General features: G+C 47.2%; 1 protein-coding gene across 1 annotated transcript in view; it reads left to right on the top strand.

Moving 5' to 3' along the window:
- Positions 1 to 15,322, top strand: part of SULT2B1 (sulfotransferase family 2B member 1) — a 34,435-nt gene that overhangs the window by 12,044 nt on the left and 7,069 nt on the right. Inside the window, exons 2-3 of the mRNA XM_060084721.1 lie at positions 7,584 to 7,723; positions 14,201 to 14,409. Coding sequence (XP_059940704.1) covers positions 7,584 to 7,723; positions 14,201 to 14,409 — 349 coding nt within the window. The remainder of the gene's footprint in view (positions 1 to 7,583; positions 7,724 to 14,200; positions 14,410 to 15,322) is intronic.

Raw genomic sequence — 15,322 nt, 5'->3', positions numbered from 1 at the left:
CACCCAATGCCTTTGGGACCCATCTGTGCAGTGGTGGGTATCAAAGGTTTGCTTCTTGTCCTTGCTGAGTAGTACCGTGTGGTGTACATGTCCCACTGTTTATCCACGCACCTGCTGACGGACGTTTGCATTGTTCCCAGTTTTGGGCGATTATGAATAGGGCAGCTATAAACATGCGAGTACAGACGTTGGTGTGAAAAGGAGTTTTTGTTTCTCTTGGGTAAACTCCCAGGAGAAGGAGAAACTCTGCTTTAAAATCTGTGCTTATCTTAAGATATTTCATTGAGGTCTATCGATATACAATATAGAATATAATACAATATAATGATAATAATTATAATATACACCTAGGAGTTGAATATTCCTGTGACCAAGGGGAAGGAGGTGGACACTGAGACTCAGAGAGGTCATGTAAGCTGCCTGAGGTCAAACCTATGTCTTCCTGACTGCCCCCCACCCCCAAGACCCCAGAGCCCCTGCCCAGAATGAGCACACCTGAGGACAACGGTATGATGATTGGCAAGGCGCTACCCCATGGCACTGGGTGGCTAGGGGTGCAAACTCTGGGGCTACACTGCCTGGGTTCAAACCCCAGCTCTGCCGTCTGCCGCTGTGTGATATTAGCCAAGTGACTTTGCCTCTCTGTGCCTCTACTTCCTCATTTGTAACGCGGGGATAGAAATACTATAGCGGGTGGCCTCCTAGGGTTGTTGAGGAAATAAACGAACTAAGGCACATAATGTAGTGAGGAGTGGGCACTGTGAGTGTTATTTATATTTCTTCATAAATATGGATGGAGGCCCTCCGTGTTTTGATATGCTGGCAATCCAGACAGAACCCCCCCCCAACCCCGCCCAGGCTACGGAGGGCCTTGAGCTCTGGGGCATGTGGGGGATGAACAGGAAGGAGAAACTGGAGGCCAAGAGACTGGGGAGGAGGCTGCGTTGAGGGTCCAGGGGGGCGAGGAGGAGACCTGAGCTGGACAGGGGTAGTGGGGACAGAGAAGAAGAGCTAAGGCCCGGTGGACTGGGGGGCGGGGGATGGGAGGAAGGAGGGTCACCAGGTTGGGCCATTCTTAGAGTTTCATGTCCTGGGGTCTCCCTAGCAGGGCAGGCCAGGCCCCTTCGAGGAGGCTAAGTACGTCCTTGGCCCGTTGCCCATCATGTGGGCTGTAGCTCTGTCTGCTGTTCCTCCTGCGGCTGGTCTCTGCCCCAACCCAATTGTCACCTTCATTCCTCTGCTCTAACCAAGCAAAATAGCTGCATGCCAGGCCCTGGACCTGGCATGGGAAAAGAATGGGCTTGGAGCCCAGGGAGAGGAAAGGTCACCCCGGGGCCAGATTTAATTTACAAGGTGGGGAGAGAAGACGCACAGCACCTGTTTGGGGACACACAGTAAGATTCAGCCAAGCAAGAATCCAAGTGGGGTCCCCCCTCTCCAGCCTCCTGGCAGGAGGAACAGCTGATACAAGGCCAGAGGCTGGAATAGTGCTCGGTGCTCTGGGGGGTTTTGACTGGAGTGGGGGGACGTGGGGAAGGAGGGCCTGGAACAGAACTGTCTACGGGGCTGAGGTTCAAATCTCAGCTCTGCTCGGTACTTGCCTCATGGCCTTGGCCAAATCACTTCCCCTCCCTCAACCTCCATTTTCTCACCTGTCGCCTCATAACATGCAGGGAGATCCCAGCTCTCCCCCACTCATGTCTCGATTATTTATTAAACATTGATGCTCAGTCATTTACTGAGCAAATAGTTGTTCTGGGCCCAGAGGGCGCATGATAAGGTCTGGACACTGTTGACCTGGAATGAGGCCAGGCTGTGGAAGTTTCTAAAGTCCCCAGAGGGGATTCTAAAATGCCCAGGGCTGAGAACCACGGAGGCAGGTGAAAGGAGGTAACAAGTGTTCTTTGCGTTTCCTTAACATTTTTCCTGGTAACTCCCTTCATTCATTCGCCCATTTATTCATTCAAACGTTCATTCATCACACATTCATTTATTCACACATTCGTTCAACCACACATTCATTCATCACACATTCATTTATTCACAATTCATTCAACGTTCATTCATTCACACGTTCATTCCTTCAGTCAAATACTGGTTGGGCACCAACAACGTGCCAGCACTGTGGATTCCACCCTGGCCTCCACCCTGGACCCCCAGTTTGGAGACTGTAAGTGCTGAGGGGGGTGGCGGGACACCCTCATATTTATTCATGTACGCATTCAGTGACTATTTCAGGGACTCCTGAAGGGCACAGTATCTTTTCCTGGTTGGCAACTCCGTTTTCCTCTCCGGTAAGCTGGGGAGGACATTTCTCCTTCAAGGACCTGTTGGTGAGATCAAAGACAAAAATAGCGCTGTACGCTCAAGGGAGCTTCAGTGTCCTGAGCATTTATTAGGAGCCGGGGGCTTAATGTATATTATCCCTTTTAATCTTTAGGTAGGATTAAAACCTTGAGGTTGAGATTACTGTTATCTTCATGTGTCAGAAGAGGAAACTGAGGCTCAAAGAGGTGAGATCTGCTGCCCAGGGCACAGAGAGAGCACATGTGACCCACCAGAGCCAAGACCCAGGCACTTAGCAGCTAATCTGCCTAGTGACTGATGGCCTCACAGCCCCGCCCACTGGCCTCAATCTGCCTGGCAACTAGTGACATCACTAATTCTGCTGCCTGCGCTCAACCTATGACATCACTGAACAATAAAGTAATTACAATAAGCTGAGGGCCTACTGTGTGCCAAAGGAGGTGCCAAGCAGCCCCTCCTCTGGGCTCACACGATGCCCGGTGTTGCCTCTATTACTAAGTGTAATAATAATAATTTTAGCCTGGATTTATCGAATGCAGACCACAAGCCAGGCTCTATTTTAATCACCTTTATTTCTATGTGTGCGTTAAACCCTCCCACTATCTCTATTTTTAAAAAATTAAGAAACAGGGCTTCCCTGGTGGTGCAGTGGTTGAGGGTCCGCCTGCCGATGCAGGGGACACGGGTTCGTGCCCCGGTCCAGGAAGATCCCACGTGCCGTGGAGCGGCTGGGCCCGTGAGCCATGGCCGCTGAGCCTGTGTGTCCGGAGCCTGTGCTCCGCAACGGGAGAGGCCACAACAGTGAGAGGCCCGCGTACCGAAAAAAAAAAAAAAAAAAGAAAGAAATATTTATATAGTGCATATTCCTATGTCAGGCCCAGTTCTAAGCACTTTTTACATGCTCACGACCATCCTATGAGGTAATGTTTACTTATTATCCCCATTTTATGGATGAAAGGACTGAAGCACAGAGAGGATGAATGACTTGCCCACAGCCACATGACTGGAGAGAGGTAGGATTCAGACTCATGTATTCTAGCTCCAGGGTTTATGCCGTTAACCAAGACACCATGCTACTTCTCCTATCCCCATTTTACAGTTGAGGAAACTGAGGCCTAGAGAGATTAAGCCCCAGACCTCAGCTCGGCTAGAGAGTGCCAAAGCCAGACTCTGTGCCTGCAATGTCCAGCTCCAGAACCACACTCTTTCTCACATCTGTCCTACTTAGGTTACTTAGAAGCAGGGCCTGCAAAGCCCCTGCCACCACCCCTCTGAGGTGACCAGCCCTTCCTTCCTGGTCCCCTCGGGAACACCCCCCAGCCAGGAACAAAGGGGGCCTTTTCCAATAGACCCTAGCCCACATGCCAGCTTCCTCCATAGCCTCCTCCCGGCCCTGCCTTGGGACACTGCCCTTTGGAAACCCTGGCTGGGCTGAGCCTTACCCGGGCTCCCCAGAGCCCTCCTTCGACCCCAGGCAGAGGAATCAATTCTCTAGCTTTTGTCCTTCTCCTGCAAGCCTGAGCCTGGTGCCAAGCCTTGGAGAAATTCCCCATCCCTCAAATCTCTGAAGCTGGTGGAGGCCTTCAGGAAAGACACTGGGAGATCCCTGGGCAAGTCACAGCCTTCAATGGGCCTCAGTTTCCTCATCTGTCAACTGGGCGCACGAGGGAAAACTATCAGAAAAGGCCTGTGCAAGACAGCTGGGGGTTCACCTTCACTGGGCCCAGCACCTCGTCTCCATTTTTTTTTCCCTCGCCTCATTTTTATTAAAAACAATTATTTTAGTGGGAAGCGTAATTTTTTCCCTTTAATGTTTTATTCATTCATTCATTCATTGCAAGTTTTTTTTTTTAACATCTTTACTGGGGTATAATTGCTTTACAATGGTGTGTTAGTTTCTGCTTTATAACAAAGTGAATCAGCTATACATATACATATTTCTCCATATCTCTTCCCTCTTGCGTCTCCCTCCCTCCCACCCTCCCTATCCCACCCCTCTAGGTGGTCACAAAGCACCGAGCCGATCTCCCTGTGCTTCCCACTAGCTATCTATTTTACTCTGCCACTCTCTCACTTTGTCCCAGCTTACCCTTCCCCCTCCCTGTGTCCTCAAGTCCGTTCTCTAGTAGGTCTGCGTCTTTATTCCCATCCTGCCCCTAGGTTCTTCATGACCTTTTTTTTTTTTTTTAGATTCTATATATATGTGTTAGCATACAGTATTTGTTTTTCTCTTTCTGACTTACTTCATTCTGTATAACAGACTCTAGGTCCATCCACCTCACTACAAATAACTCAATTTCATTTCTTTTTATGGCTGAGTAATATTCCATTGTATATATGTGCCACATCTTCTTTATCCATTCATCTGTCGATGGACACTTAGGTTGCTTCCATGTCCTGGCTATTGTAAATAGAGCTGCAATGAACATTTTGGTACATGACTCTTTTTGAATTATGGTTTTCTCAGAGTATATGCCAAGTAGTGGGATTGCTGGGTCATATGGTAGTTCTATTTTTAGTTTTTTAAGGAACCTCCATACTGTTCTCCATTCCCACCAACAGTGCAAGAGGGTTCCTTTTTTCTCCACACCCTCTCCAGCATTTATTGTTTGTAGATTTTTTGATGATGGCCATTCTGACTGGTGTGAGATGATATCTCATTGTAGTTTTGACTTGCATTTCTCTAATGATTAATGATGTTGAGCATTCTTCCATGTGTTTGTTGGCAGTCTGTATATCTTCTTTGGAGAAATGTCTATTTAGGTCTTCTGCCCATTTTTGGATTGGGTTGTTTGTTTTTTTTGATATTGAGCTGCATGAGCTGCTTATAAATTTTGGAGATTAATCCTTCGTCAGTTGCTTCATTTGCAAATATTTTCTCCCATTCTAAGGGCTGTCTTTTCGTCTTGTTTATGGTTTCCTTTGCTGTGCAAAAGCTTTTAAGCTTCATTAGGTCCCATTTGTTTATTTTTGTTTTTATTTCCACTTCTCTAGGAGGTGGGTCAAAAAGGATCTTGCTGTGATTTATGTCATAGAGTGTTCTGCCTATGTTTTTGTCTAAGAGTTTGATAGTGTCTGGCCTTACATTTAGGTCTCTAATCCATTTAGAGTTTATTTTTGTGTATGGTGTTAGGGAGTGTTCTAATTTCATTCTTTTACATGTAGCTAGCTGTCCAGTTTTCCCAGCACGACTTATTGAAGAGGCTGTCTTTTCTCCATTGTATATTTTTGCCTCCTTTATCAAAGATAAGGTGACCATATGTGCATTGTAAGTTTTATTAAAGTAAAACACAAGTGCTGTGAACAGAGCTTCAGTCAATTGCCCAAGGAATTTTGCAGAGGGCACGCCTTGTAACCAGCTCCGCCCCCAGCTGCCCCCACTTCCCAAGGATAAGCATCATCCTGCCTTCTATCATCATAGGTGATTTGTCCCTGTGTTTGAACTTCCCCTAATTCGAATCATATCATCTAGACTCTCTTGTGTCCTTCATCTTCCGTTCACCATTTTGTTTCTGAGTTTTACCTGTGTGGTCGGACCCTAGCCCTCTTTATAAGTCCTCACAATATCTATAAATCCTCTTCACTATCCTGACATGAAATCCACAGACAGTATAACCCACTTACACGCATAATTTTCCCCCCAGTTCGATGTATTGTCCTAAGTGTACAGGAAAGGACCACAAATGGAAATTAGCGCCGAGTAACAGCTAAGAATGGGCAAATCCGTGTTTCGTGGGGCCTGAAGCTTATACTGTTTTGAGGGGATTCCCCTTAAGAAAAAGAATCAGGGGCATTCCTTGGCGGTCCAGTGGTTAGGACACTGTGCTTCCACTGCAGGGGGCCCGTGTTCAATCCCTGGCCTGGGAACTAGGATCCCACAAGCCACCTGGCGTGGCCAAAAAAATAAATAAATAATTTTTTTTAAAAAAAGAAAGAAAGAATCAGTATGTGTGACTGCAACATAAGGAAGAAGGAATGTTTGTTTAGAATGAGAAAAGAAATTACAGTGACTTGTCTTGTTCTGAAAGCTGGCAAACACTCCAAACACTCCAGAAAAATAATACACCAGCTTCTGGCTTCAAACCTGAGTCTCCTCCTCCACCCCATACTTTTGGTGCCAAGCGCCCCTGGGCATGTGATAGGATGATCCGACTTCCGTGTCCCCAGCCTTCCTGTCATTACTTGCACCCAACAAGTGCTCCCGGAAGCAAATCCTGCACTCGCCATCCCATAACTATACACAGACATGAACGCAAACCTTGTAAATATCCTAGGAAAGTCCAGTGAAATGTATCCCCAACTCAGCTCTACCTTAGCCAGGTCCCCAAAACACCTATCGCTCTCCCACCCCAGGGTCAGGAGATCTGGAGGGAGGCTGCAAAGTCAAGGGTGATCGAACTAAACGGATTTCTCTCAATACATCTCGCTTTGGAAAACTATACTTCCTTGTATGGTTATGTGAACACATTGCAGCGTTTTGGGAAAAGCAGCTTGAGTGAGGGGCTTGGAGCTTAAGACTGCCCCAGCTTCCCAGGGACTCCACATCTGGTTTTCGCAGGTAGCCCTGCAGCTCTGTGGCCGCTTAGGAAAGGGCAGGGCACCTGATTCTTTGGCCTATGTTTGTAAAATGGGGGTGGTGCCTTTCTGAGGGTTGGGGTGAAGAGTAAACGTGTGGAAAGCGCTAGTCCCACTTTGCAGAGGTGAAGCGCTGCTTGTCCCGCCAGCTGTGTGGCTTTGGGCAAGTCACTCAACCTCTCTGTGCCTCTCTTCCTTCATCCAGAAAATGGGGATAATAATCATTGCCACCGCATAGGATTGTTATGGGGTGTTAGTAAATCATCCTCACTTTGCAGATGAGGAAAAGGGCACAGAGAAAATTCCTTGCCAGAATTCCACCAGCGAGCGGGGTGCACCTCGCCCATCTCCTTGCTCGCCCTCCGTCACCTGCCCCGAGATCCCTCAGCCACTTTCTGCCGCCGTCTTTCCTGGAGGCCTCAGCTGTAAAGCTGGACCCCTGTGCAGGCTCCTGGGACCTCGAAGGACACTCAAATGCAGGCCCCGTGGGACTTCCCTGGCGGTCCAGTGGTTAAGACTCCACGCTTCCACTGCAGGGGGCACGGGATCGATCCCTGGTCGGAGAACTAAGATCCCGCCTGCAGCCGACCTAAAAAAAAAAAAAAAAAAAGAAAGCCCCTGGCCTCCCACTCTCCCAGGGGTGACCCCTGTCCTCGCCTCCTCCCCGGTCCTTACGGTGTCTCTCCCCCATCTTCCTACAGCCTGAATTTGTCAGGCGAATACTTCAGGTATAAAGGCATCCTCTTCCCCGTCGGCATCTACTCACCTGAGAGCATCAGCATCGCAGAGAACTCGGACGTGCAAGACGATGACATCTTCATCATCACCTACCCCAAGTCAGGTACCCGCTGGGCCGGGGCAGGGGTGCTACGGAGAGTGTTGTGGGTGGTGAGGAGGGTACACTAGGGAGAATGGAAGAGGAAAGCGGGAGGGGGTGGGGCGGACGGGGGACGCCGTGGTCCGTTCAGAACCGAGGTGAGCTTGGCCTTTGCACTGGCCGGTCCCTCCGCCAGGGGGCACCCTTCCCCCAGATCCCTGTGTGCCTCGCTCCCTCCCTTCCACCAGGCTGGCTCTCACACCCACTGGGAGGCCTTCCCGGACCTCCCTGGCTAAAATAGCGTCCCCATCCTGTCCCTCTCTATCCCTTAACGCCCCTCATATTTTTCTTCACTGCCGGCCACTATATCATATTTTCATTTGTTGATTTAGTCTCTGGTTTCCTCACTAGAACATGGCTCAGTGAGTGCAGATATTCCGGTTTGTCTTGATCGCGGCTGTGTTCTTTGAACCTAAAACAGTGCCTGGAACTTATTCAATAAATATTTCAGGAAGGAAGGAAGGAGGGAAGGAAGGAAGGAAAGAAAGATCTTAATTTTCTCCATTCGGTTACTGAAATGCTACTTACTGATTGTCTACCACGTGCAGAGACACAGCTCTGAAGAAAGGAGACATTTGCTGGGAGATACAGGCTTCATTTAAACATGCAGTCGCCTATATTACTATCTAATGAGGGTTAGGGTGGGTCACCCTCCACCCAAGGAAAGGTGAAGAGAACATTAAGTGTAGGTCATAAGAAGGTCTGCGGGATAAGGGCAGGCTTCCTGGGGAGAAGATGTTCATGCAGAGAGTTGGAATCTGCAGAGCAGTTTGAGTGGGAAAGGGTATCCTAGACAGAGGGACAGCATGTGCAAAGGCCCTGAGGTGGGAGGTGGCTCGGTGAGTTTGAGGAAGCAAGAGAAGGTCAGTGGGACTGCGGTGGAGGGAGTGACAGGAGAGGCCTGGTGGCAGGGGGTGGGGGGGTTCTTCTCTAAAATGTTGGAGCTGCCTTCTTAATTTTTTTCAAAATATTTTTGAAAAATTTCAAAGTATTATATTCACCTTTTCCAGCATAGAGTGCGATGAGGGTTTTTTTTTTTTTTTTTTTTGCTTTTTGGTAACATTAAAAAAAATAATTCACATACCATACAATTCACCCATTTGAAAGTGTAAAAATCTATGGCTGTAGTATATTCACCAAGTTGTGCAACCATCACTATAGTCAACTTTAGAACATTTTCATCACCCCTAACAAGAAACTCCGTACCCATTAGCCATCACCTCCCAATCCCCACATCCACATCCCTAAGTCTTAGGTATCTGCTTTCTCATTGTGTGGATTTGCCCGTTCTGGATGTTTCAGATAAATGGAATGGTACACTACACGGTCTTTTGTGTCTGGTATCTTTCACTTAGAGTAATGTTTTTGAGGTTCATCCAAGTTGTTGTCAGTGCTTCATTCCTTTTTATGGCTGAATAATATTCCATGATATGGTTATACTATATTCTGCTTATTCACTTATCAGTTGATAAACAATCAGTTGGGTTGTATTCACTCTTTGACTCATGAATAATGCTTATAGGAACATTGATATACAAATCTGTCTGTGGACATGTTTTCATTTCTCTGGGAGTTCTATGAGGTTTTTTTTTTTTTTTAATAAATTTATTTATTTATTTATGGCTGTGCTGGGTCTTCGTTTCTGTGCATGGGCTTTCTCTAGCTGCGCGAGTGGGGGCCACTCTTCATTGCAGTGCGCGGGCCTCTCACTGTCACGGCCTTCTCTTGTTGCGGAGCACAGGCTCCAGACGCGCAGGCTCAGTAGCTGTGACGCACAGGTTTAGTTGCTCCATGGCATGTGGGATCTTCCCAGACCAGGGCTCGAACCCGTGTCCCCTGCATTGGCAGGCGGATTCTCAACCACTGCCTCACCAGGGGAGCCCGAGTTCTATGAGTTTTGAGAGACATATACAAGATACACTACAATCAAGATATAGAGTAGTTCAGGGACTTCCCTGGTGGTCCAGTGGTTAGGACTTGGCACTTCCACTTCAGGAGGCCTGAGTTCAATCCCTGTTGGGGCAACTAGGATCCTGCAAGCCGTGTGGCATGGCCAAAAAAAAAACATATAGAACAGTTCCATCACCCACCTAAAACAAACAAAAAAACCCTTCACACCCTTTTGTGTTCAGCTCTCTCCTCAACCCAGCCCCAGGCAGCCACTGATCTGTTTGCTGCCCCAATAGTTTTGCCTTTTCCAAAATGTCATATACATGGAATCGTACCCTATGTAGCCTTTGAGACTGACTTCTTTCACTCAGCGTAATGTATTTTAGATCCATCCAAATTGTATTTTTTTATTGTTGAGGAGTATTCCATCAGCTGGATGGACCACGATGGGTTTATCTATTCATCTGTTGAAGGACACTTGGGTTTTTTTCCAGTTTGGGATGAGTATGAATACAGCTGCTATGAAGCTTTGTGTACGAGTCTCTGCATGGAAATATGTTTTCATTTATCTTGGGTACATACTTAGACGTGGGATTGCTGAGTTTATGGGAATTATGTATGCTTAACTTTATGAGAAACTGCCAAACTGGTTTCCATAGTGAAAATCATCCTGCACTTTTTGGCAAGCTGGTTTACCATCTTGCATTCTCTCCAACAACATAGGTGGGTTCCAGATGCTCTGCTTCCTTGTCAGCACTTGATATTGTCAAGTTTTTTAAAAAGTCATTCTAACAGATGTGTTCTAGTATCTCATTGTGGTTCGAATTTGCATGTCTCTAATGGCTAATGATGTTGAGCATCTTTTCAGGGACTTACTAGCCATCATTATCTTTCTTGGTAATGTGTCTGTTCCTTTTTTTTTTTTTTTTTTTTTTTCTCTTTTTAACTGGGTTGTTTGTTTTCTAATTATTGAGTTTTGAGAGTTCTTTACATAATCTGAGTACACATCCTTTACCAGATATGCCTTTTGCAAATATTTTCTCCGAGTCTGTGGCTTGTCTTTTTTTTTTTTTTTTTTTTTTTTTTTTGCGGTATGCGGGCCTCTCACTGTTGTGGCCACTCCCGTTGCAGAGCACAGGCTCCGTATGCGCAGGCTCAGCGGCCATGGCTCACGGGCCCAGCCGCTCCGCGGCATGTGGGATCTTCCCGGACCGGGGCACGAACCCGTATCCCCTGCATCGGCAGGCGGACGCTCAACCACTGCGCCACCAGGGAAGCCCTGGCTTGTCTTTTCATTTTCTTTTCAGTGTCTTCTCAGAGCAAAAGTTTAAATTTTGATGAGCTCCAATTGTCAATTTTTTCTTTAATGGATCAGACTTTTGATGTCACAGCTATGAAATCTTTTCCTAAACCAAAGTCATAAAGACGGCCTTTATGTTTTCTTCTAGAAGCTTTACAGTTTTCGATTTTACACTAAGGTCTATGATCTATTTTAAGATAATTTGTGTATGTGGTATGAGGTATAGATCAAGGTTCTTTGTTTGCATATGGTTGTCCAGTTATTCTAGCTATTTTTTAAAGTTTAAAATATCTTAATTTCTCTCTTAGAAAGTAATGCATTCATAGTTCAAAATTCAAGAGGTACAAAGAGGTTTACACTGTAAGATCTCTCTTCTCTCACAGTCACCAGTAGTCTCTGTGTATCTTTCCAGAATTTGCATGTACAAGAAAAAATGTACATAATTTTTTTTTTACTTTTTTCCCACAAAAGTTAACACGTGATACACGCCATTTTGCCTCATGTTTTTGTTTTGTTTTGTTTTATGGTTGTGCCTTCTTTTTCCTTGTATTTTGACATCATCCCATCTTAGAACTGTAAACAAAGAGCTTCCTGGTTTGGGGGTTTTCTTACAGTTCCATAGTATTGCGTAACATTAGATGTACAAGAATTCTAGTTTAACTAGTTCCTTATGATTAGCTTTTCCTGATTTCCAATCTTTTGCATTTATTTATTTTTTTAAATTTATTTATTTATTTTTGGCTGCGTTGGGGTCTTGCTGCGCGCAGGCTGGGCTTTCTCTAGTTGCCGTGAGCAGGGGCTACTCTTCACTGCAGTGCACGTGCTTCTCCTTGTGGTGGCTTCTCTTGTTGCAGAGAAGGGGCTCTAGGCACACGGGCTTCAGTAGCTGTGGCAGGCTTAGTTGCTCTGCAGCATGTGGGATCTTCGTGGACCAGGGCTTGAACTCATGTCCCCTGCATTGGCAGGCGGATTCTTAACCACTGCACTACCAGGGAAGTCCCCAGTCTTTCGCATATATACACCATATAAACTTTACACACAATGCCACATCTTGTGCAAGTGTCACTTGCACACGTATGCGTTTACCTGTAGAACTCCTAGATACAGAATTGCTTGGTCAGAGCCTCTGTGCGTTTGCAATTTTGATGAATATAGCCAAATTTCCCTCCACGGAAGTTGTGGAAATCTGTTCCCCAAACAGCAGGCTTTGTTTGAAACAGCTTTGGTGATAGACGGTAGTGATGTTTGCACAACAATGTGAATGTACTTAATGCCTCAGAACCGTACTTTTTTTTTGCGGTACACGGGCCTCTCCCGTTGCGGAGCACAGGCTCCGGACGCGCAGGCTCAGCAGCCATGGCTCACGGGCCCAGCTGCTTCGCGGCATGTGGGATCTTCCCGGACCGGGGCACGAACCTGTGTCCCCTGCATCGGCAGGCGGACTCTCAACCACTGCGCCACCAGGGAAGCCCAGAACAGTACTCTTAAAAATGGTTAAATTGGTAAATTTCATGTTAGGTATCTTTTGCCACATACCCACAAAAAAAGAATTATTAAGTGGTAACAGGGGATTAAAACATCAAGGGGTAAAGAGAACCCTAATCAATACAGGAAGAGCCAATACAGGGAGAAGCCCCTCCCTCTAGGACTGAAGCAGAGAGCACCCAAGGAAATTTGCTTTGGGATGAGGGGCGGGGTGAGAGGGAGTAAGTGTCACTGGGGTCTACTGCACTGCTGGCCTCTGTCCATCACAAGAGCTGGCTGGGAGAAGCCCAGGAGAACCAGGAAGAGAAACCCCATCCTTCTGCAGGGTTCCTCTGCGCCCTCTACTGACAAAGCTTCACATTGCGCTAGGTGGCAAAGGAGATCCGTTTACACAGCTCCAATGGCACAAAGCAGGGCAACCAAGACTGGATGTAGTGCTGAGAGGCAATACAGTGGGAACTGGCACAGGGTAGTTCTCAGAATCCAGGACAATATAATACTAATGCCAGGTGATTGTTCACAGTACTATTATTTCTCATCTGACCTCCCTGTAATCTCCTGGAATCCAGACCTGTGAACTGGGTCGTGGATGAGATCCCTTCCTACTATGTGATGTTTGTGGTTCCCTCAAGAAATCAAGGGCTTACTCCCATGAAAAGGCAGTGAAAAGAGCTGAGATTGTAAGTCTAGCCACCTGAATTCAGTTCCAGCTTCCTCTATGCATTAATGGAGTGCTTCAGAATCTCAGAAGCTGGACCCAAGAGCAATTTATTTCTTGGGAATTCCCTGGCAGTCCAGTGGTTAGGACTCCATGCTTTCACTGCCGAGGGCCGGGCTCAATCCCTGGTCGGGGAACTAAGATCCCACAAGCTGCGTGGCACCGCCGAAAAAAAAAGAAATTTATTTCTCATTCCTGTAAATTCCACCTAGTGAAGGATAGATGGAGGGAAGTGGGGGGGAAATCCATGCAGTCTCCAGCATCCTGGCTCCTTCCATCTTATGGCTCTGCCATCCCTAGGAGCCCCAGTTTCCACTGGCATCTCTGCACTCAGCCAGCAGGGGACGGGAGTGGGGGTGGGGGTGGAGAGGAGGTGTCACGTGGCCGGTGTTTATGGGCCAAGTCTGGAAATGGCTGCACATGGCTGCCACTGCACTTCCTTGACCAGAACTCAGTCACACGGTCCCACACGTAGCTTCAGGGGAGGCTGGAAAAATGTCGTCCTGTTATATTCCCAGTAGAGAAACGAAATGGGGTTGGGTGGACAGTTAGCCAAACCTGGCCACGTGCCATTTCCAAGCTTTGTCGCCTTAGTTAGCAACTCTGTTTCTTTGAGCTTCAATTTCCTGCTTTGAAAATAAAGATAACCAACCCTAAGTGGGAAGAGGGAGGGATAAATTAGGAGTTTGGGATTAACAGATACACACTACTATATATAAAAGAGATAAACAACAAGGACCTACTGTATAGCACAGGGAACTATATTCAATATCTTGTAATAACCTACAATGGAAAATAATCTGAAAAAGATATATATATATAATATCTGAATCACTTTGCTGTACACCTGAAACTAACACAAGATTGTAAATCAACCATATTTCAATTTTAAAAAAAGATAACCAATCCTAACTTCTGTGCTGTGTGAGGAATCCATGCAATAAACATATGTAGCAAATTGTGCAATAAATGCAGCCATTATGAATTTGATCACATCCCCCCTTCACCCCTCCCCACCTCTGATTAATTTGCCCAATTCTTCCAACAGGCACAAACTGGATGATTGAGATCCTCAGCTTAATCCTAAAGGACGGGGACCCCTCCTGGATCCGCTCAGTACCCATTTGGAAGCGGTCGCCCTGGTGTGAGGCCATCATGGGTGCCTTCAGCCTCCCCGACCCGCCCAGCCCTCGCCTCATGAGTTCTCACCTCCCCATCCAGCTCTTCACCAAGGCCTTCTTCAACTCCAAGGCCAAGGTGTGGGAGGATGGAGGGGAGTGTGTGTTGGTGGGGCAAAGTTTAGCTAACTGATGAACTCAGCACATATTTATTGAGGACCTACTGTGTGCCCGGCCCTGATCTAGAACAGCAGCAAATACACACACAAGGAACACCTGCCTTATGAGCCCACATTCTAAAGGGGACAGACAAAGAATAGATGGAGTAAATAAGGAAAAGATTGAATACATCCATGGTGATCAGTTCACATCGAGGAGGAGGGGAAGCTGGGGGTTAGAGTTAGGGGTAGGGGTTGCAATTATAAATAGGGTGGTCAAAGGAGGTCTCAGTAAGAAGGCGTGGTTTGAGTAAAGACCTGGGAAGTGAGGGAAGGAAGCCAAAGGAGGGGGGGTCTGGGGGAAGAACATTCCCGGCAGAGGCACGAACAGGTGCAAAGGCCCTGGGGTCGATGTGGCATGCCTGAGGTCCAGCAAGGAGGACTGTGTGGTTGCATCTAAGTGAGCAAGGGGGAGAGGAAGAGAGATGAGGTCAGAGAGGTAACAGGGACCAAAATGTGCAGGGCTGTGTGGACTTTGGTGGGGCGTTTGCTTGTCGCTGATTGAGACAGGAACCGGGGAAGGCTCAGAGCCAAGGAGAAACAGGATCCAACTTAGGTTTTCACAGGCGCCCTCTGGCTGCAAGTCAGGGAACAGACCATCAGGGTGAGGGCAGAAGCCAGGTGCCAGGGAGGAGGTGACAATGGAGGCAAGCAGGGTGGTGGCCACAGGGAGGTGAAGAAAAAGGGTTTGAGTGTATTTGGAAGATGGAACCAGCAAGAGTGGCTGGCAGGTTGGATGCGGGTGTGAGAGAAACAGATGAGTCAAGGGTGACTGCAGGGGGTTTGGTTTAAGCAGCTGAGAGGATGGGGCTGCCGTGAACTGAGATGGGGACG

Source organism: Mesoplodon densirostris, chromosome 19 (assembly GCF_025265405.1).
Source record: "Mesoplodon densirostris isolate mMesDen1 chromosome 19, mMesDen1 primary haplotype, whole genome shotgun sequence".
Taxonomy (NCBI): domain Eukaryota; kingdom Metazoa; phylum Chordata; class Mammalia; order Artiodactyla; family Ziphiidae; genus Mesoplodon; species Mesoplodon densirostris.
The sequence above is the reverse complement of the archived record's forward strand: the minus strand, read 5'-3'. Positions and strand labels throughout refer to the sequence as shown.